This window comes from Gadus chalcogrammus, chromosome 11 (genome assembly GCF_026213295.1).
Source record: "Gadus chalcogrammus isolate NIFS_2021 chromosome 11, NIFS_Gcha_1.0, whole genome shotgun sequence".
Taxonomy (NCBI): domain Eukaryota; kingdom Metazoa; phylum Chordata; class Actinopteri; order Gadiformes; family Gadidae; genus Gadus; species Gadus chalcogrammus.
The window spans coordinates 20,758,665-20,781,668 of NC_079422.1; the positions used below are offsets into that span (position 1 = coordinate 20,758,665).

General features: G+C 49.1%; 1 protein-coding gene across 1 annotated transcript in view; it reads right to left on the bottom strand.

Annotated features, from left to right (window-relative positions):
* Positions 1-23,004, bottom strand: part of nphs1 (NPHS1 adhesion molecule, nephrin) — a 23,733-nt gene that overhangs the window by 185 nt on the left and 544 nt on the right. Inside the window, exons 2-18 of the mRNA XM_056602822.1 lie at positions 22,831-22,960; positions 22,101-22,271; positions 19,870-20,024; positions 18,391-18,531; positions 16,511-16,626; positions 14,906-15,065; positions 12,558-12,714; positions 11,867-12,018; positions 10,395-10,506; positions 10,114-10,292; positions 9,724-9,774; positions 9,405-9,518; positions 8,703-8,763; positions 4,549-4,681; positions 2,042-2,141; positions 771-910; positions 1-231 (exon numbers count right to left, since the gene is read on the bottom strand). The exon at positions 1-231 is cut by the window's left edge and continues 185 nt beyond it. Of these exons, the coding sequence (XP_056458797.1) occupies positions 139-231; positions 771-910; positions 2,042-2,141; positions 4,549-4,681; positions 8,703-8,763; positions 9,405-9,518; positions 9,724-9,774; positions 10,114-10,292; positions 10,395-10,506; positions 11,867-12,018; positions 12,558-12,714; positions 14,906-15,065; positions 16,511-16,626; positions 18,391-18,531; positions 19,870-20,024; positions 22,101-22,271; positions 22,831-22,960 (2,165 nt within the window). The 3' untranslated portion in view covers positions 1-138. The remainder of the gene's footprint in view (positions 232-770; positions 911-2,041; positions 2,142-4,548; positions 4,682-8,702; positions 8,764-9,404; positions 9,519-9,723; positions 9,775-10,113; positions 10,293-10,394; positions 10,507-11,866; positions 12,019-12,557; positions 12,715-14,905; positions 15,066-16,510; positions 16,627-18,390; positions 18,532-19,869; positions 20,025-22,100; positions 22,272-22,830; positions 22,961-23,004) is intronic.

Below are 23,004 nucleotides of genomic sequence, written 5' to 3' on the forward strand. Positions count from 1 at the left end.
ATAATATGCATATAAATTAAGTGTTTGATCTATTTCCAAGAGAAAAAATAAACATTAAAATATCGTATTGTACAATACTCTGCCTTTATTGACATATCGACACTGCATTATAATACTTCACTGAGTAATGAGTCAACATTAGACCAGCTCCCCTCGGAGTTCAAAGGGCAATTCATAATCCCTGGAGGTCAACCCGTCGTCAGCCGGCCTACGCAGTCCTCTGCTCCCCTGCTGAGAGACAGACAGTTCGGCCCAGGTTAGTGTCCTACCCCTACGAGCAGACAGACAGTTATCCCCTCTTACCCCTAAGACAAGACAGACAGCCATCCCGTCCCACCACTACGAGCAGACAGACAGTTATCACCTCCTACCCCTACGACCAGATAGACAGTTTTAGGCTTCTATGTTATCCAATGACCAGATAGACAGTTATTAGCTCCTATGTTCTCCTATGACCAGACAGACCGTTATCAGCTCCTACCCCTACCAGACAGACAGCTATCACCACTATGATTGCCGGACCGCTACCCGCGAATCGTCAAGGGTTCTGGTTCAGTTCTGGTACTGACCTGAGGACAGTCTGGAGGGTTCTGGTACTGACCTGAGTACAGCCTGGAGGGTTCTGGTCCAGTCCTGATACTGACCTGAGACAGTCTAGAGGGTTCTGGTACTGACCTGAGGACAGCCTGGAGGGTTCTGGTACTGACCTGAGGACAGCCTGGAGGGTTCTGGTACTGACCTGAGACAGCCTGGAGGGTTCTGGTACTGACCTGAGGACAGCCTGGAGAGTCCGGTGGATGAAACAAGGCGGGGGTCTCTGGAACATCCGGTCTCCAACCAAACTCTCTCACCGTCTCATACTCATGACCAGGAGGCTCACCGGGATAGTGCACGGGATAGTGCACGTGATCTGGGAGAAAGAAAGTTGGCAGAGGTGAGAACACACTGAGATGTCTCACCAGACCTATAGTGAGTGGACTCACCATGGCTATAGTGAGTTGTCCTACAGTGAGTTGACTCACCAGGCCTATAGTGAGTTGACTCACCATGGCTATAGTGAGTTGTCCTACAGTGAGTTGTCTCACCAGTCCTATAGTGAGTTGACTCACCGGTCCTATAGTGAGTTGACTCACCATGGCTATAGTGAGTTGTCCTACAGTGAGTTGTCTCACCAGTCTTATAGTGTGCTGTCTCACCAGACCTATAGTGAGTTGTATCACCAGGCCTATAGTGAGTTGTCCTATAGTGTGTTGCCTCACCAGTCCTACAGTGAGTTGTGCTGTCTCACCAGTCCTACAGTGAGTTGTGTTGTCTCACCAGGCCTATAGTGTATTGTGTTGTCTCACCAGTCCTACATTGTGTTGTGTTGTCTCACCAGTCCTATAGTGAGTTGTGTTGTCTCACCAGTCCTACATTGTGTTGTGTTGTCTCACCAGTCCTATAGTGAGTTGTGTTGTCTCACTAGTCCTATAGTGAGTTGTCCTATAGTGAGTGGTCTCACCAGACCTATAGTGAGTTGTCTCTCCAGGCCTATAGTTATTTGTTTCACCAGGTCTATATATAGTGAGTTGTCGCACCAGTCCTATAGTGTGCAGTCTCACCAGACCTATAGTGAGTTTTCTCTCCAGGCCTATAGTTATTTGTTTCACCAGGTCTATCAATAGTCAGTTGTCTCTCCAGGCCTATAGTTATTTGTTTCACCAGGTCTATCTATAGTGAGTTGTCTCTCCAGGCCTATAGTTATTTGTTTCACCAGGTCTATCTATAGTCAGTTGTCTCTCCAGGCCTATAGCTATTTGTTTCACCAGGTCTATCTATAGTCAGTTGTCTCTCCAGGCCTATAGTTATTTGTTTCACCAGGTCTATCTATAGTGGGTTGTCTCTCCAGGCCTATAGCTATTTGTTTCACCAGGTCTATCTATAGTGGGTTGTCTCTCCAGGCCTATAGCTATTGGTTTCACCAGGTCTATCTATAGTGAGTTGTCTCTCCAGGGCTATTGTCATTTGTTTCACCAGGTCTATCTATAGTGAGTTGTCTCACCGGTCCTGTAGTGTGCAGTCTCACCCGGCCTGTGCGTCTCCTCAGCGTAGGGTTGAAGCCGTGGACGATAGTCTCTTAAAGGGTAATAGTTTTGACTCTCCTGTAATGCCAGAGAAAAATAACATGAGGTTTGTACGAACGATGCGTCGCATAACTATTCACACATTATTATTTACAGTTTCGCTATGTATAGTGTGATATTATCTATCGATGCATATATCTTCAACAGGAGGTTTAACCACTTGCATTTACGATCGTCATTTCAATCTGCACACTTGTGTTTATAGCGGTGCCTGTAAAACCTTGAGTCACCTTCTCTCGCACCACTGCCCCGGACTACATGAGGCCCGTTCCATAATAAAAAGGAACACGACCCCCTCGATGTAATCCTCGTGTCAAAACGACCGCTTACCGCCCTGTGACACAAACACACGCAGCGCTCGGCTTTGTTCTGCGCTCCACTTGGAGAGGGGCGGCCGGGCTTATGTCTCCAAATATCAATCAATACCTGGGATGGAGACGCCAGCGGACATCTGGCGATCAGATAGTATTTGTGGTCAACTCGGTTTCATTAGGCCAGTACGATGGTCGCGACTTATGCCAGAGAAATAAACAGATCGTACAACCGTTGATTGTATCAAGATTCAAAAACAAATCTGTTGATGCACCAGGCCCAACATGCTCGTAGGTTTTAGTTCTGTACCACCAACATGGTCAATTGGTTATTGTTTTTCTGTAGTTTCACTATAGAGCAGTGGTTCTTAAATGGGGGTACGCGTACCCGTAAGGGTACTGCAGGGGTACTGCAGGGGGTACTCAGAAAATGATAAGCTAACTGTACAAAATGTTTTCTCCCTGAGCAACTTTAAAATTCTGAAAGCTAGATCAATAGAAAATCTGGAAAATGGGCAAGTGGTTGAAACGTTGCCCTTTCAATGTTCATGTTTACACTGCAAAATAGAGCGCACATACATTATTGAAGTTCATCTCCCAAAAATAAATTATACCGGTGAAGGGGGTAGCAAAAATAATATCTTAAAGGGGGTACACTAGTATAAAAAAAGTGTGAGAACCACTGCTACAGAGGACAGGCGGAGACGTAGGAATCATGGTTCATGTTACGTTGTTCATTAACAGAAAGGTCAGGTCCAGGACTCGTAGAATCGTAAGAAACGTTGGCACAGCACGGCAACGTTTGAGATCCATTTGCACTTTGCTTGACAACGCCTCTACGAGAAACGATGTCCAGACGACAACATACATCACTACAATCTAGGTGACCTACATCCCCTGTGGTGGCCGTTTAGACAACGGTTGTCTACATCTTGGGTTATCTCCCGTCCAGTCTCGATCTCACAACCTCAATTTCACCAACCGTCTATTCGTGATTTGATCTGAGATTTCAAAACCCTCGCATAAACATGGCCTCTGTCGCAACACGAGACGTCTCGGATCAAAGTTCCACTTAAAGTGACTGAAAATAAAAAATGAATCAAAACAAAGATCATGAAGATCAAGTTCCATTTTAGAGTTTACCCCCTCACCCCCCAACGGCCCTTTCCAACGCCAGACCTGCCAACACAGAACAGTCAACGTTTCATTAAAGCCCTCCTCTCCGGCACTCTGTCCAGACACGGCTCACACAACATTTTCCTTCAAGACTCAAATCCTTGCTGGCCTTTTACAAAGCACAAGATGATGGCTTGACAGCGACTGGGGTGCGAAGCGCATGCTAATGGTGAGTTATTGATCTGAATAACTTTTTCAGAGTTTTTTTTGCAATCTGCTAATCCTTCCTTTTTTTGTGAGGTCTATGTCCTTCACTAGTAAGGCCTCGATCCTCTACTATTTAGGCCTACGTCCTCCAATAGTTAGGCCTACGCTAGTCAGGCCTTCGTCCTCCACTAGTTAGGCCTTCATCCTCCACTAGTTAAGCCTACGTCCTCAACTAGTTAGGCCTTCGTCCTCCACTAGCTAGGCCTCCACTAGTTAGGCCTACCTCCTCCACTAGTTAGGCCTACCTCCTCCACTAGTTAGGCCTACCTCCTCCACTAGTTAGGCCTAGGTCCTCCACTAATTAGGCCTCCACTAGTTTGGCCTAAGTCCTCCACTAGTTAGGCCTCCACTAGTTAGTCCTAGATCCTCCACTAGTTAGGCCTCCACTAGTTAGTCCTATATCCTCCACTAGTTAGGCCTCCACTAGTTAGGCATACGTCCTCCACTAGTTAGGCCTCCACTCCTCCACTAGTTAGGCCTACGTCCTCCGCTAGTTAGACATACATCCTCCACTAGTTAGGCCTACGTCCTCCGCTAGTTAGACATACGTCCTCCACTAGTTAGGCCTACGTCCTCCGCTAGTTAGGCCTACGTCCTCCGCTAGTTAGGCCTACATCCTCCGCTAGTTAGGCATACGTCCTCCACTAGTTAGGCCTACATCCCCCGGCCCATTGTCTGTGTATTGACACGTTATCCACTGTGCAACCCGTGTTCTGAACCCTAACCCTCACCGCGCCATAGCTCTCGTAGACGTTGCTCTGCGTCTCGGACCCAGAGTCGGTGATGAGCGTCCGCTGCGCGGCGGCGTTGATCTTCTCCCGGCTCTCGTAGCGCCCGGAGCCGTCCCCCGCGGTGCCCCCGGACCTGCAGAGAGGAGGGGCAGGCCGTGAGCTCCTTCCCTTCACAGCCCCCCCCCACACTCCTCCACCCCTTCCTCATTTTCTCACTTCTACTTTCCTTTCCTTTCACTTTTTCTCACTTCCTTCTTTTGCGGCCACTCGTCCAGCTCTAGATATCGTGGCTCAAACAACATACGCAATGCAATAATGTAGTGCAGATCTATGCTTCCCTGTTCTATGTCTTTAGGATGCTCATTATTAATATCATATAATAAAGAAGTACAGATCTTTGTTACCCTGTTCTATGTCTTTAGGATGCTCATTATTAATGTCATATAATAATGTAATACAGATCCATGTTACCCGTTCTATGATATAGGTAATATCAAGGGCATAACCACGCATTCTTTGGGGGGGTCGTGTCCCCCCCGATGTTGAGAAAATACTAACCTGTCCCCCCCAATATACAGAGGATAACATGTAAAATATATGTTCTCTTTTTATGAACCCTGTCAATGGATCGGTCTCTTGTTATGTCTTATTTATTTTCAATTTATTTAAGTGTGTGAATCCCCCCCTCCTAATTGTACACTTGTGCGATTTAGTTTGAAACCACCTCGCGACTTTCTGCGTTGTCATGGTTACCCCACACTCTTTCCCCCCCCCCCCCCCCACACTCTTTCTTCAGTGAGAGCCAAGAAAGTAAAGTTGACTACTGGAGATTTGAGGTTACCTAAAAAGCAGAAGAAACTGGACCAACAGCCAAGCATACGCAGTTTTTTTAAGACAGTAAGTAACTTGATACCGAGCTTTGAGTAAGCAAATAAACGAGTAGCCTCGTAAAAGCAGAATATTATATAGCTCATGAAGGTCAGTCGCTGTTCTTTTGATAAAATGACATGGTTACGATGCAGGCAGCACAGAGAGAGAAGGAGAGAGACAGGCATGCTGAAAGCAGTGCCTGTAACGTTATTTAACGTGTTGGAGAGGAGGTAACGGACAATTTAAGGTTACTTAAAAAGCGGATAAAACTGGTTCAGCAGCCGAGCGTACACGTTTTTCCCCAGACAATTAGTAGCTTGATACCGAGCTAAATGTGTGAGCAAATAAAACGAGTAGCCTAATTAAAATATGAGTTGCTGTTTTTCTGATAAAATGACGTGTGGTCACAATGCAGGCATCACAGAGAGACAGGGAGAGAGGACAGGCAGGCTGAAAGCAGTGGCCAGACAGGGACATGCTCTGGACATGCAGGTGATAAGGTGAGAATTTTGAATGCGAGACTAGACAGCCTTACAACATTGTTTATAACCTGGGCCTACATGTCAGCAATACATCAAAGTAGCCTACTTCTAATACAAGCAGAATATATAGACCAAAATGATCACGAAGGTCAGCCACTGTTCTTCTGATAACATAATGACATGTGGTCACAATGCAGGCAGCACAGACAGACAGGGAGGCAGAGAGGCAGGCTGCTTTTTTTGTTAAAGTCGTACATCACAAAAGTACATCAGTAGTTGTCCTAATTAAAATAACATTAAAAAAACATAATTTGGGTATGTGGTATTTTTCCATTGGAAGCTATCCTTTTTGGCTACAGTACTACTGGAAGAGCATAATTGTACTTGGTAGGTGTGTTTAAGGTCAGTAAGCAACTAACCAAAACAAAGTGTGTGTGTATGCAGACCCGTCGCCAGACCTGAGTCTTAAGGGGGGCATATCAAATGCATAGGGGGGCACAATTATTATTAGCCTACAGTACGTATATACCCTTCACTCAGACGTAAACTTGTGGTTAGGTCCTTTTCAAAAGCAAGCTGAATCAGCTGGGCCTTGCGTCTGTGCAGCATACCGCGCCGATGCTCTGAGGAGACGTTTTTCAACGTGGAAATTAGTTTTCACACATTGCTGTGGAAGCTCCTAAAGTTAGGGCCAAGGGTGTAGGCTGTGAGAACAGTCGGCATAGCCTGGAGTGCACAGTTGAATGTGCTAAGGATGTTTGCTATTGTCCATTTCCGTCTTCGGGGGGAATCCGGGGGTCATTAATTTTCAGTTCCAGCTAATAGCAGGAGAGGGATTACCTTTGATGGGTACCAGGAAATTATTTGACTGATTATTAGACTGTTGGTGGGCTTTTCAACCCTTACGAATATCCATGATGATGAACTAGAAATTAAAGTAAGCAGGGGCGATTCTAGGTTCTGACTTTTGGGGGGGCTCAACCCCAGGAAGCCACAGGTGTATATGAAGCATATAAGTCCTGTTTTTATTTACACATTTACTGAAACAAATTGGTACACATGTACTAAGATTAATAATATGAGAAACATACCACTATTTCGGGAGCAATAAACTACGTTGTCTCACTTTCAGGGACCCATACATTTTTATAAAACTTCTGATGCAAAAAAATCTTGTTCTGATGCAAAAAAAAAAGGGTGCTAATTTTCAGTTAAAACAAAAACCGCTGGCATTTATTTTATCAGCTGTGGGGGTTTTCATTGCCATAACAACGTGGAGCTAATCAAACAAGTACAACATGTTCTAGACCAGTGGCTCTCAATTATTTTCTGTCATTCCCACCCTAGGAGACTGATAATTTTTGCGCCTTCCCTGAATTGAAATAGCCCTACTATTGAGAACCTGCTAATATTTATTTATTTAGATAATACAATTAGCTGAGATAACCTCTGCAACAACTTAAAACAATTTCCAAGTTCAGTTTATTAACTCAATTTGTAACATTTAAACAAGACTGCTAAGTCTGTGTGAATCTCAAACAGAGAAACAAGAGCATATGATTCACTGGGGTTTGCATTTAATTAAAATTATTTTTGTCAGCTGTCAGCTTCATCAGCTTATTCCCTTTCAAAAAAAAAAATATATGTCATCTTTCAAGCATGAATAAGACACCAAAGTCCCTCTGTCATAGACTTTTGTACGATCAAAATTCTTTGTAAAACTTATGACCTTGGTATTATGTTTATTTGAATTAAATAAGTGACTATTAAAATAAATAAAGGTGTTTTCATGAGCCTCATAGTATAGAACATGTGGACTTGTTGATTAGCTCAGTTGTTATGGCAATGAATACGCCCTCAGCTGATAAAATAATGCCAGCGTCTTTTTTCAACTGAAAATTGGCACCCATGTAAACTTGTTCTGCTCCTTGCACCTTATCATGCTTATCATGTTACGCAGAATTACAAGCCCCTGCCGACCTAAAAATGAAGAAATTCAAGAGGCGGCATAGTTAGAATCGCCTTGTGGTCAACTGTTATCTAATAGTCATCTGACAGATTATGTCAAGATTTTAAAATGATTATTATTATTATTATTAGCTGGTCATGTTATAACACAGCTGGTAATCGTGGATTTTCTGATTAAGACTAGCAAGCCTTTTTGACAGACAAAACACGCAACGGTGAATTATCAATATAATTCACCGCCGAAAGTTGTGAAGGGCCCATGCAAGTGAACGGAGCGTTAATAATATAAATAATTAGATATATATACATATTTTTTTCTTTTTTTGAGATCTGTGCCTCAAGTGGAGGGGCACAAGCATTGGGGGGGCGGGCCCGGCCCCCTACGGCCCGCCATAGCGACGGGCCTGTGTGTATGTATGTGTGTGTGTGTGTGTGGGGGGGGGGCGGGCAGACATTACATATTACACTATTCCTTTAGTTGTGAATTCAAATGGTCAATGTAGTCCTCGAAAACTATGTTCTAAATGTCCACATTTCATATATAAATATAGAATTGTAGGCAATACACTTAACAAATAATAATAAAAAATTGGACCCCCCCAATGTCTAAACCATGGTTACGCCCTTGGGTAATATAATGTTAATATAATATTCTACATATGTAATAGAGATCTATGCTATGTCGTTTCTACGTCTTCAGGTAATGTAACACTAATATCATGTCATGCATAATGCATGTCAGGGATGCTGATGCCTCCCTCCTCTAATGAGGCTCCGGGTCAGCCGTCGAGGTTACCATGTCTTCATCAGTCCTCCAGCGGAACATTGACTCACCCGGCCGCCTCGCTCTTCTTCTCATCCAACACACTGCACTGGTCCGACGTTGTGCTTCTCCCTGGAGGACATCAGAAGCCCGGAACCAGGAATCAGGGAGCAGGGACAAGGAACAGATACCGGGGAACCATGGACCAGGAGTCAGGGATCAGGACCCAGGAACAGAGACCAGACACAAGGAACATAAACCAGTGACAGGGAGTGAACCCGGGGACCATGAACCAGATACCAGGAACAGAGACCAGGAATAGAGACCAAGAACCCGGCTCCAGGAGTCATAAGCCAGGAACCAAGAACCAGGGAGAAAGACCGTCAGAACCGTGAGTCACTCCGATTTAGAGACGGGGGAGAACCTTCAACATAAAGACCTACGGATCCACGTGTCACTCAGGAGAAACACACACACACACAAACACTCACACGCACAATTCTAAGCAGCCGAGAGCGGGACATTAAACTAACAGATGAGAGGACGGGGAGATAAACAGCTGATCCGACCGATGCCAAGGGCACGTCTAGAGACTAGAGGGTGAGAGTTGAGGAGCAGAGTGAGGGGGTGGAGAGGTGGAGTGAGGGGGTGGAGAGGTGGGGTGAGAGGGCGGGGTGGTGATGGCGGAGGTGTGGTGGTGGAAGTGACAGCTCATTTGAAATTCAAAGTCACCTCGTTATAGATCGTCCGCGGCACCGGGACGGCCCACCTACCTGTGTGCAGGCGCCTCTGTCTCCATCTCCAGCCCAGGACGCAGCCCACCGCGTTGGAGGCCAACAGGACCACGGCCACAGCGCTCAGCGTCGAGGTCAGGTACATCGGGAGGCCTAATGGGAAAAATAAGAGATTCGTGAATGCTAAATGGACTGGCATTTATACAGTGCTTTTCTAACCAGTGGCCACTCGAAGCGCTTTACAATATTGCCTAACATTCATACACACATTCATACAACTGTCTCGGGTGTATGTGCATACAGGAAGGTGCTGAGCTCCATCAGGGCCCAGCCTTGGCCCGCTGTATCCAGCACTTACCAGAAGGTCCCGTGTCTTCACCTGAGCCAGCCCGGTCATCCACAAACCAATCTGGAGAAGGAGACATAAGGCAGCGTGAACACCTGACGGACTCCTGCTCACCGCCACCAAGTCGCACTTATTGTATGTTGCACGTCCTCACTCTTAAAAAAATAGCACTTAGTATTGTGTAGCATCCTATCCTTTGTTGTAGACAGGGAATGGATTAACCTAGCGATTGTAAGTGCTTGGCACTTGGTTCTATGAAGATCCGTAGTGTATCGACAGATATAATGTTGTTTCTGTTGTTTCAAATGTCCTTAATGTTAGTTGCTTTGGATAAAAGCTACTGCTAAATGAAAATGTAAACGTCATTCCACGAGCAGCGTTGACCAGAGAGTCTCCTCTGACCGTCGGTGGTGGCGACCAGCGACGCTGCGTCCTCGTAGCCGCTCTCTCCGATGGCGTTCAGGGCGGCGATGGAGAAGTTGTAGGTGGTGCTCGGCGCCAGGTTGGTGACGGTGTACACGGCGGTGGACAGAGGGAAGACGTCCACGTAGGTGAAGCTGTCGCTGTGGGGTCCCCGGTACCTGTCAATCAGAGGCCTCGTCAGTGTCACTAGCCCCCCCCTGTGGCGGTCGTCGTCATTGTTGTGTTGTCGTTGTTTATTTGTATAACGGATGGGAGATGACCTTATACGGTAGCTCTGGGCCAGACCTCCGTTGAAGCCCGGGATCCACTCCAGGGTGACGGAGCTGTAGGAGACCCCCACCAGGCCCACGGACGAGGGGGGGTCCGGGTGGTCTGGGGTCGGAGGAGAGGGGATGAAGGGGAAAGGACATTGATACAATGAGTCGTCCACATGCATTCACTGTGTCATCCATATGCATTCACTGTGTCATCCATATGCATTCACTGTGTCATCCATTTGCATTCACTGTGTCATCCATATGCATTCACTGTGTCATCCATTTGCATTCACTGTGTCATCCACATGCATTCACTGTGTCATCCACATGCATTGACTGTCGCATCCACATGCATTCACTGGCTCATCCACATGCATTCACTGGCTCATCCACATGCATTCACTGGCTCATCCACATGCATTCACTGGGTCATCCACATGCATTCATGATTCACAACCAGACCACTCTTCATGGCTTTGGGGTCATCACTCAACAAACATATTTTAGATAGATATATAGATAGATAAATAGAGATGGATTAGAGAGCGAGAGAGACAGAGAGGGAGAAATAGAGAGAAATAGAGAGATAGATACATACATAATAACATATAAAACATATCTGTTTTTGTGGAAGAAGCAACAGGTAAACCTTATACTCGAACACACAAGTGTGTGTATGTGTGTGTGTGTGTGTGTGTGTGTGTGTGTGTGTGTGTGTGCGCGCGTGCGTGCGTGTGTGTGTGTGCACGTGTGTGTGGGAAGGTAGGTGTGGGTGAGAAGATGCTTTTACGGCCATGAGTGGAGGAGCGAGAGGTCCCCTCTGGGCGCTACAGCCTCCACATCAAATGCTTTCAAATAGCAGCCCCCTCATAAAGCTGAGGTCAGGAGGTCAGGGGGTCAAGAGGTCAGCCCTATTCGGTTCTTGAGCCGGTTCCATCTCGAATAGCACCAAACAGGGAAATAAGGTATGAAGAGCTCTCTCCGTGGTGGTGGTGGTGGTGGTGGTGGTGGTGGAGGTGGGGTGGTGGTGGTGGTGGAGGTGGGAGTGGTGGTGGTGGTGGTGGTGGTGGAGGGGGAGTGGTGGAGGTGGTGGTGGGTGGTGGTGGTGGTGGTTGTGGTGGAGGTGGTGGTGGTGGTGGTGTTGGTGGTGGTTGTGGTGGAGGTGGGGGTGGTTGTGGTGGTAGTAATGTAGCCGAAGGGGCAGGACACGCAGGTACACGCAGGTACAGGCAGGGTACATATCCCTATAGCAATATCTGAGAGAGTTTACTGGATCGGCAGCGAGTTATCTACACTGTATAATGTTATTGATACATACATTATCTATAATATATGATTTTTATATTTAGGTATATACGTATGTGTACGTACTGGTGCTGAGTGATGACCAGCTAGATCTACAGCGAGGCATCTATACTGTATATTTATAGTTATTGATACATATGACATATATATATATAGGTATGTGTACGTACTGGTGCTGACCAGCTGTATCTGCAGGCTGTCCTCGCCGAGGGCGTTGCTGGCGTGGCAGGTGAACAGGGTGTAGTCCAGCAGCGCGCTGACGTTCAGCACCACCACCGTGCTGGTGGAGAACGAGCCGTCCCTTACCGTGCGCTCTGCGTACCTGCACACGCATGTACACACACACACACACACACAACACACACAGGTAAATCACACATGTGCCCACGCACAAGCACGCAAGCACACGCACACACAGACACACACGCACGCAGGCAGGCACCCACGTGCACGCAGGGCCCACGAACACACACCCACACACGTGGGCACACGCATGTACACACACACACACACACACACACACACAGGTAATCACACATGTGCCCACGCACAAGCACGCAAGCACACGCACACACAGACACACACGCACGCAGGCAGGCACACACATGCACGCACGAAGGCCACACACGCACACTCACACGCGCACCCAGGCACACACACACGTACACGAATCCACGCACACACACACACACACACACACACCTATACACACACACGTACGCACGCACACACAGAAAACAGAGTAAACCTTTTCCTTCCCTTTGATACTTTCAACCTCCAGCCTTCCTGGCCGGTTCCTCCACCTTGCCGACCCTGCCTTTAATAAACAAAAGAGGAGAACACGTTTCTCTCCTTACTGACCGGGGGTTCTCGAAGTCCATTGGCACGTTGTTTTTGTCCCAGGAGAAGCTGACCGGGGGGATGCCCTCCGCCCTGCAGAGCACCTCCGCCTCCACGGAGCCGTCCCCCCTGCTGGCCACCTTGCTCCACTGCACCCCCTTCTTGATCTCGGGCCCGACTACAGCAACACAACACATGGTTATATGAATTTATACAACAGTTGGCTTGAATCCAGCGATCTGATTGGTTCCTAACTGTTGTATAATGAGCGTATACATGACTGCTATGACGCCCAATCATTTTGTGAAAGTTTGCATATCACTCCACGCCTTGAAGTAGAAACAGTTACAAAGTAAAAAATATGTTGAATGATGGAGAGGGTGTAAATGTTGTTACTCCGGGAGTGAGCAAGGCTATGGAGAGACTAACGAAAGCTTAGGCACACGGCGAGTGAACTGCTCCATAGGATAAATTGCCGGCGAACCGCTCTATCGGAGCCTTCTCTCGGAGGGACGCTAAAGTGTGTTGCATAGCGACCGTTGTGCATTTTGAAGGCAGCCAGGAGGGACTACTTTTTTGTATTCTTTGACTTTCTTGGTTTCTTTTTAAATGTAGTGGTGTGTCTATGAATTTCGTTTTGCAATAATAGTAACCGTTGTATAAAAGCAATAGATCACTTCAGTCAGTGGTATGTGCTCATTATACCACTGTGAAGGGGGTCGCCGGCCCGACGCGCAGAACGCCCCTTAACAGTGGTATAATGAGCACATACCACAGCCTGTCATGATCTATTGCTTATATATCGAAATAAATGTGTACAGTGTATAGATTGCTATAGATATGTAAGAAACAGCCATTGATCCATAGCTACGTGCTAACACACATTTAGCATACATTTTTAGAAACTTGTTTTTCATGCATAAAATACAATTGGTGTTGCCATGGTGAGTATGAAGCTGTGAACAAAGCATACCCACACGCCCCGGTATATACTCACGCAGACACACACACACAAAAACCTAAACACTGACATACACCACAAAGACACACAGAAACACACCTACACAGAACCACGCACACACACACACACACACACACACACACACACACCACACACAACACCACAGCATACACACACACACACACACGCACACGCACACGCACGCACACACCCACACACACACACACACACACACACACACACACACACACACACACACACACACAAACACACTCACACACACACGTAAGCACACAGACACACACACAACACACACACCACACACACACACACACACACACACACACACGTCAGCACACAGGCACACACACACACACACACACACACACACACACAGAGTAAAAACCTGCAGGAAGTTTAGGAGCTAAAGTGCAAGTGGAACGTCTTTTGTATTAAGGGGGAGGATTGAACGATGAGCCTGCAGGGACGAGATGGGAGGAGACGGACGTGAGCTGCTGTTTGACTGAGTGCTAGGAGGATGTGAGCTGCTGTTTGACTGAGTGCTAGGAGGATGTGAGCTGCTGTTTGACTGAGTGCTAGGAGGACGTGAGCTGCTGTTTGACTGAGTGCTAGGAGGATGTGAGCTGCTGTTTGACTGAGTGCTAGGAGGACGTGAGCTGCTGTTTGACTGAGTGCTAGGAGGATGTGAGCTGCTGTTTGACTGAGTGCTAGTAAGATATGAGCTTTTTGACTGGCCGTTAGCAGGGTGAGCTGCTGTTGAACTGAGAGCAAGGAGGATGTGAGCTGCTGTTTGACTTAGCGCTAGGAGGATGTGAGCTGCTGTTTGACTTAGCGCTAGGAGGATGTGAGCCGCTGTTTGACTTAGCGCTAGGAGGTTGTGAGTTGCTGTTTGACTTAGCGCTAGGAGGATGTGAGCCGCTGTTTGACTTAGCTCTAGGAGGATGTGAGCCGCTGTTTGACTTAGCTCTAGGAGGATGTGAGCCGCTGTTTAACTCAGAATTAGGAGGATGCGAGCTGATGTTTGACCTAGCGCTAGGAGAATGTGTGCTGCTGTTAAACTGAGAGCGTGCAGAGTGTGAGCTGCTGTTTGACTGAGAGCTAGGAGGATGTGAGCTGCTTTTTAACTGGGAGCTAGCAGGATGTGAGCTGCTGTTTGACTTAGCGCTATCAGGATGTGAGCTCTGTTTAACTGAAGTAGGTAGAACGATGCTAGCAGGATGTGAGCTATGTTTAACTGAAGAAGGTAGCAGGATGCTAGCAGGATGTGAGGTGGACCATAGGAACAGCAAAATATAGGACTGCTCACATCCAAACCAAACAAGATGCAGTGTAAATTCGCTGGCCACCAGAACCTGAACCCATGCATCTTATCTACACTGGTACTCACAGCACACCACCAGTTCCACCTCCGCACTGGCAGGGGGCGCTATGCCGTTATCGGCGATGCACTGGTAGCGTCCGGCGTGAGCCCGCGTGACCTCCTGGATGGTCAGCACGCCGAACTCCTCCTCCATGGTCTCCTCCTCAAACTCCATCTCTCCCTCCCCCTGGAGGAAACAAGATGGTAAATGGACTGCATTCATACCGCGCTTTTCTAACCAGTGGCCACTCAAAGCTCTTCACAATATTGCCTCACATTCATACACACATTCACACACCGACAGCGGAGTCTACCATGCAAGGCGACAGGAGCAGTTAGGGCTAGGTATGTTTCTCAGGGACACCTCGACACTCTAGCTGGGAGGAGCCGGGGATCGAACTAGCAACCTTCCGGTAACCAGCCAACCTGCTCTACCTCCTGAGCCACATGCCGCCCACGAGGGAGGAAAAGGTCTGCAGATACCTCCACTTTCCCCCACTGAGGGATGAGGGGAGGAGAGGGGGGAGCTGGAGGGGTCTCCTGGGGGGTGTAGTGAGGGATGGGGTACGGGTGGAGGGGGTTAAGAGTTGAGGGGGAGAGGGCGGTGAGAGATAGAATCAGGGGGAAATGAATAGCAGGGCGGCGGTCAGGTAGAACCAAGAGAGCGAGCGAGAGAGAGAGAGAGAGAGAGAGAGAGAGAGAGAGAGAGAGGGGGGGAGGAGAGGGAGAGAAGAGAGAGAGAGAGAGAGAGAGAGAGAGAGAGAGAGAGAGAGAGAGAGCGGGAAACACAGGCTACAAAGACGACCAGGGCCTGTTGATGGATGTGTCCTGTAGTCGGGCGACTGTAATGAAAGCTATTTTTCCGGATTTGGGCCAAGAGTCGAACAGGGAGAGGGGAGAGGGGGAGGAGGGAGGAGGGGGAGGAGGGGGGGAGGGGGTTGTTAGAGCCGGTGAAATATGGAGCATCCGTGTGTTTAGGGGGGCACTGATAAACGGACCAAAAGGGCAAAATAATACAAAAGAAGACAGATTAAGGAAGAGCGACGCCTGGCCTGACTGGAGGTCCGGGCCCGGCGCCTGTCTGTCTCTGAGTGACTACGTGTGTGTGTGAGTGTGTGTGTGTGTATGTGTGTGTGTGTGTGTGTGTGTGTGTGTGTGTGTGTTGTGTGTGTGTGTGTGTGTGTGTGTGTGTGTGTGTGTGTGTGTGTGTGTGTGTGTGCAAATGTCTTTGCATGAGTGTATGTCTAGGTGTGTGTGTGTACGTGTGTATGTTTGTTTGTGTGCGTCAGTTTCTACCTCTGTGTATGTGTGTCTACGTGTGTGTACGTGTGTGCGCGTTTGCGTGTGTGCGTGCATGCGTGCGTGCGTGTGAGTGCGTGTGAATGCGCGTGTGTGTGTGTGTGTGTGTGTGTGCGTGTGCCTACATGTATGTGTGTGCGAATGTGTTTGCATGAGTGTATATATTTGTATATACACGTGTCTATATATACATGTGTTCATGTATATATGTGTACATGTGTTCTTGTGTCTGTGTGTGTATGTCTGTGCGTACCTACGTGTGTGTGTATGTCCCCATGTGTGTGTGTGTGTGTGTGTGTGTATGTCCACTGGTGTGTGTCTGTGTGCTCCTACCAGCCACGCCCAGGAGAAGGCGGCGGCCGGGTTGGCGTCCGCCACACAGATGAGGTCAGCCATGGCGCCCAGAACCACGCGCACCTCCGCGCTCTTCGGCCGCACGCCGGGACTATCTGGAGGACAAACACGCGGCGGGAAGACCGGGTTACCGTGGCAACCTGCCGAGGAAGACTGACCCGTCCTTCGGCCTCCCCGGCACCAATCACCCAGGCATCCTTTTTTGTCTTTGACCGGGGTCCGTCACCTCCTCCCTAATTGCCGCCGTGTGTCAAACGCGACGCAATCACCCCGCCACCGCCGCGAGGGGGGGGGGGGGGGGGGGGGGGGCGGCGGAGACGTGGCCTTCAGCCGCCAGCGAGACGGGGGGCGTAACGGAGAGGCCCCCCGTATTGATTAACGCCTCCGCCGCCGCAGCTACAGACCCGCCGCCCCCACCCCCCCCCCCTCCTCCCTCTACGCCCCCGCCGACCCCTCCCCCTCCTCTGGTACGACCTTGCCGCCGCAGGGGGTGGGCGCCCGTCCTCTCTCCCTCACGGCCGGTTTACCTCTGACCCTAAACTCGTCACTCCCTGGGGGGGGGCACTGACAACAAGGCTATTAGCGGCGAGTAGGGGGGGAGGGGGGGCTGTGTGTGGGGGGGGGCACTCAGCCTCACGCGGCAGACCAGACCGAGACGTGATGCCCGTCGTCGGGGAGACCGCCGAGCCAGTGCCATCCATCAGAGTCTGGTGTCCACGGTAACCGCGGAGGACGCGGTTAAGTGGGTTACGTCCGCGGCCGCTGAAGCTGTTAGGCCTTATGAATAGGTACGAGCGTCCAATCGGATCAGGGATAGGTGGTGACTTTAGGCCCCGCCCCCTGGTCCCTTCTGGGAAAAAGGAACCAGCCATGACCTACAATCCTCACCACGTCATTATTGCATCATCAGCGGTGTGTGTGTGTGTGTGTGGTGGTGTGGTTGTGTGTGTGTGTGTTGTGGTGTGGTGTCGGTGTGTGTGTGTGTGTGTGTGGGTGTGTTTGGTGGGGTCTGCGTCACATGTTCGTTGTCCAATGTGTGTGTTTGGTTGTGGTGGGTGTGTGTGTGGTGTGTGGTGGTGTGTGTGTGTGGTGATGGTGTGTGTGTGTGTGTTGTGTGTGCGTGTGTGTTTGTGGGCATGCTTGTGCGTGTGTGTTTGCGTGTGTTTGCGTGCTTGTGCTACAGGTTGTTAATATAATAAAGTACAGGACATTGGAAGTGTTCCAGCAGCTGTTTGAATATGATTTAAAGATTAGACAAAATCAGATCAATAATTGCGTATGGGGGATTTCTCCCTGCAGCACGTCCAGGATTGTGATTTGTTCTGATTCATATCATGACTGGACCGCTGTGATAGTCTGGGCCGGGTCTGGTACAGCAAGCAGCCCCTTATCGGGGGATCTCTGCATGTGCATTGTCGGTGTGTGCTGTTGTTTGTGTTATGATTGTTTTGGGATGTGTATGATGTGTACGTCTCTTGTGTGGGACGTGTGTGGTGTGTTGTGTGTATATGTGTGTGTGCGTATGTGTTTGGTTGTATGTGGGCCGCTTGGTTTATGTGTGTGTTGTGTGTGTATGTTGCATGAATGTGTGTCTGTGTGGGGTGTTTACATGGGAGAATGTATGTGTGTGCGTGCATGCGTGTGCATGTGTGTTTGACATGGTTTGAGTGTGTGTGTTGTGTGTGTGTGTGTGTGTGTGTCGTGGTGGTGTGTGTGTGTGTGTGTGTGTGTGTGTGTGTGTGTGTGTGTGTGTGTGTGTGTGCATGGGTCTGTGCTTGTGTGCATTTGTGTGCGTATGTGCATTTTTGTATGTGTGTGTATGCATGTTTAGCATGTTATATGTGTGTGTGTGGACTTACACAGGACGTCCAGGGTGATGGTGGTGTGTCTGCGGCCCTCCTCGTTGGTACACTGCACCGTGTACTTGCCCGCGTGCCTCCGCGTCACGTTCCTGATCTGCAGGGAGTAGTCCTCGTACCACTGGTACAGGATGTCTCGGTCTGCGCAAAACAACGGCAGCACAGACGAGACACACAGACAAGCATTGGTTGAGCATTCACATGGATCTCTCAACACTTCAGGATTCTCTTATTGTTTCGATCCAGTACACAGGTATCAGAGAGTCCGCTTCTTGGGTTCAGCTCCTTGACATTGCATGTGTGTGTCTGAATTTCTGTCTTTGTGTATGCATGTGTGTGTATGTGTATGTGTGTGCATGCGTGTGTCTGTGTGTGTGTGTGTGTGTGTGTGTGTGTGTGTGTGTGTGTGGTGTTTGAGTGTGTGTGTGTGTGTGTGTGTGTGTGTGTGTGTGTGTGTGTGTGTGTGTATCCCAGGCAGATCAATACAACCTAATGAATGAAGTATTCACCGTGGAACCAACTGTCCCATGGACGCTGAGTGAAAGCTCCTCCTGCAGTATTGAGCGGCCCTCAGCCTGCATGCCAGACGGCGTCTCTAATAGGCGCTTTGCATACGGGATGCATGAAGGTTTGTACTGTTAATGACCGCAGAAAGCAAAGCCTAAAAGGGGCCGCGGCGGTGAGAGCCTGAGCGCCGGAGACAGCGAGGTAAAGCCTGCTTTGCGTTGGTCGTGTTGTATGCAGACAGCCCTCCTCGTACTGCATGCATTAGAGCCATCATTGAGGGGCCCATTGGGCAGCTTGCCACAGCGGCTAACCTGCTGGGCTTTATCCAATCACACGATGGCAGACGGCCCAGTGCTGCCGGCTCGGTTCAACCAGCACTGGGTGATACTGTCATCACTGAGCTGAGAACACCGCTGACCAGCTAACCAGGACCTGGTTGTACATTGAGACCACCTCTGACCAGCTAACTAGGACATACTTGTACAGCCATCACTAAGCTGATACCACTGTTGACCAGCTAACCAGGACCTGGTTATTCAGCCATCATTTGGCTGTGTCTGCCACTGATCAGCTAACTAGGGCCAAATTATAAGTTGAGACTACCTCTGACCAGCTAACCAGGACCTGGTTATACTGCCTCCGCTGACCAGCTAACCAGGACCTGGTTAGGATGACCTCTGACCAGTTAACTAGGACCTGGTTATAAGCTGAGACCACCTCTGAGCAGCTAACTAGGAGCAGGTGAATACCACCCGTGACCAGCTAACTAGGACCAGGTTGGGATCACCGCTGATCCCAACCTGGTCCTAGTTAGCTGGTCACGGGTGGTATTCATCTAACCAGGACTTGGTTATACGTTGGGATCACCTCTGACCAGCTTACTAGGACCCGGTTAGGATTATCTGTGGTCAGCTCACTAGGACCTGTTTAGGATCACCCCTGACCAGATAACAAGGCCCTGGTTAGGCTCACCTGTGATCAGCGTGTCCTGGTGGTGTGCAGTCCAGGTGCAGGTCCAACTCCTCCTAGGGTGGCTTGACACCAGCAGTGGGAGGACAGCTCGTGTCCTACTCGTAGTCACCTGCACCACCTCTGGGCCTGGGCTGAGCTGAAACTCCGGGGGGGTTCTGGTTTTCCAGAAGGAGAACAGAGACGAGTGGAGGGGAGAGTAGAGAGAGGGGTGCAGAGGTGAGTACAGACCCGAGAACAGAGTACGGAGACGAGTACAGAGGTGAGTACAGAGATGAGTACATGAGTACAATGATGGAGATAGAGTACAGAGAATATCACATGAGTACAGAGATGAGTAAAGAGTACAGACACGAGTGCAGAGATGGAGTACAGAGTATACAGAGATCCTAGCAGAACACATCGAGTGAGTGAGAGCAAACAAGTTGAGCATTAAGGCCCAATCCCATTTCTACCCCTTACCCCTTCCTCGACCCCTCCGCCCTTGTTTGTGAGGGTATGGGAAGGGAGGGAATGCTAAGGGGATGGCGTAAGGCGAAGGTCGGGGTAAATGATGGGCTAAAACGCTCAGCCCCCAGAGGAAGGAGCAGGGAAGGATCTCACTACCACACAATCTGGTGTATAGTGAGCTTTCGTAACGCGTCGATTGTCGCCGGGCATCATCCAAGTGGGTCTACATATTGGTGTGTTTAGTGATGTCCCCCCCCATTACTTTAGTCGTCGTTTGAGTGTATTAGTCTTCATGTTTAAACCTCTTGTCTATACTTTATATCTCCTGTAGTACTTGAGTGTCTTGAAAGGCGCCTTTAAATAACATTATTCATTATATTATTTATTATTATTTATTAGAAGAGGGGAGGGGGGAGAGGAGAGGAAGCTGGGAAGGAGAGACTAGGGGAGAGAGGAGGATACAGGGAGAAGAGAAGAGGGGAGAGGAGAGGGGAGAGGTGGCAGGGCACTGAGAGACAAGAGGAGGGGAGATCAGAAGGAGAGAGAAGCTACCGGAAAGGAGAGAGAAGGGGAGGGGAGGGGAGAAGGAGAGGAAACAGGGAAGGAGACATGGGAAGAAAGAGAGACAGGATGCAGGGATGGAGAGACAAGGGGAGAGATGAGAGGATACAGGGCGGGAGAGAGACGTGTGTTTCGACAGCGAGTGACAGCGCTGTTGTCCGACGGCCGCTCCAGACAAACACACAGTGACACGCCTTCATGCTCGCGCGGGCCACCAGCCTTTGAAGCGGCGGCGGCGTGTCGACGGCTGCGTGTGAACCGGCATCAAAGGCAAACATGGCCAGGCAGCAAAGCCGATACACTATTAGGCCACAATGCTGCAAAGCTCCCTGGATTCACAGATGCCAGCAGAGTCCCACACAACACAAACGCCCACACCAGCCCAGGATTGATTGAAGAGGATGTGCATCAACTCGGCGTCTTCCCTGTATCGCCGTGTGAAGTGATGAACCAAAGGTCGGGCATTCTAAAAGATCTGAGTGATCTGAATGATCTAAGTTTTCAGATTCAGGATGCAGGCAAGGAGAGGTGAGGGGAGGGGAGGGGGAGAGAGGAGGGGGGGAGAGGCAAGGAGAAGGAAGAGAGAGAGGAGGCAGGGAAGGAGAGATGAGGGGAGAGAGGAGAGGTTGCAGGGAAGGAGCGATGACTTCAGGTTAATCAGTGTCCTAAAATGACCTATATAATCCTCATGTTCGATGATCTAAATTATCTTGCATTTAAATTAACTCAATTATCTGAATGATCTTAAAGATCAAAGTTGTCTGTGTTCTAATATCTAAATAATCCTTTTGCTCTAAATGATCTAAATCTAAACTATCAAAACCATCTAAATTATTGTTGTATTCTTAATGATCTAAATGTTCCTAGTGTTCAAAGGGTTGGGGTTTCTCAATTTCATTCCATCCCATCACTGTGAAAAGAGACAGAGAGAGACAGCGAGAGAGAGAGCGAGAGAGAGAGAGAGAGAGAGAGAGAGAGAGAGAGAGAGCGAGAGCGAGAGCGAGAGAGAGAGCGAGAGAAAGAGAGAGAGAGAGAGAGAGAGAGAGAGAGAGAGAGAGCAAGAGAGAGAGCGAGTGCGAGAGAGAGAGCGAGTGCGAGAGACAGAGAGAGAGAGAGAGGGAGAGCGAGAGAGAGAGAGAGCGAGAGAGAGCGAGTACGAGCGAGAGAGAGAGAGAGAGAGAGAGAGAGAGAGAGAGAGGAGGCGTTTGCGGTGGGCCTCACACATCACGTCGAGGGTGTGGAAGGTGCTGGCTCCCTCCGACAGCACGGCGCTGTACGCCTGGCAGATCAGCCGCTGCTTGTTGTAGCTGGGCACCAGAGGCAGGGCCAGGCTGCTGCTCACAGACACCCCACCGAACGCTGCCGACCTGGGAGGCTGCTCCTCGCCGGGTATCCTGGAGGGACGCAGTCCGTCAGGTGGGGGGCTGGGTCTGAGACTCAGGTCTGACGCTGGCTAGATAGTTCCGATACCATTTCTTCCTTCCCGACACTGATGCTGCGTTCGATACAGCATCTTGCATTGTAACTACTTATAGCACTCGTTCTTATTGAAGGCTTCTCTCACGATTACAGCAATGTAAAGTCAGTTCACTAACTGTCAACTTTTTTTTCCAGAACTAGATCATTTGCATTTAGAATCATACTATTAGAATCATACATTTGTATTCATGAGGTTAATCTTCCACGAATATTATTTTTTGCGACTTGGTAGCTCGAACACGCGTAGATCGGGGTTAGGGTTAGGGTCGTATGTGATGTTCTCTGCCTGTGTACTAAATTTGCTATTCACGTGATAGTATCGGATCGGCGCATAGACTTGCGTACTCGCCGATTGCCTTTTAGGTAGTATTAAGGTAGGAATTTCAAATACTGGTATTGGTATCGGAACGATTCTAATGTCGGTGCACTATTGAACAGTGTGTTGAACAGTGTGTTGAACAGACTGGCAATCACCTGCGGGCCCCCAGGATCCAGGAGACGTTGGCCTTGGGGTTACTGCTTCCAGACAGGCACTGCAGGCCCAGGGTCTGCCCCGCTCTTGACCTCTCCTGCTGGGCCACGATCCTCATGCTGACGGCTGGGACTGGAGGGACCGCGGATCAGATATGGAGGATACATGGTAGAACA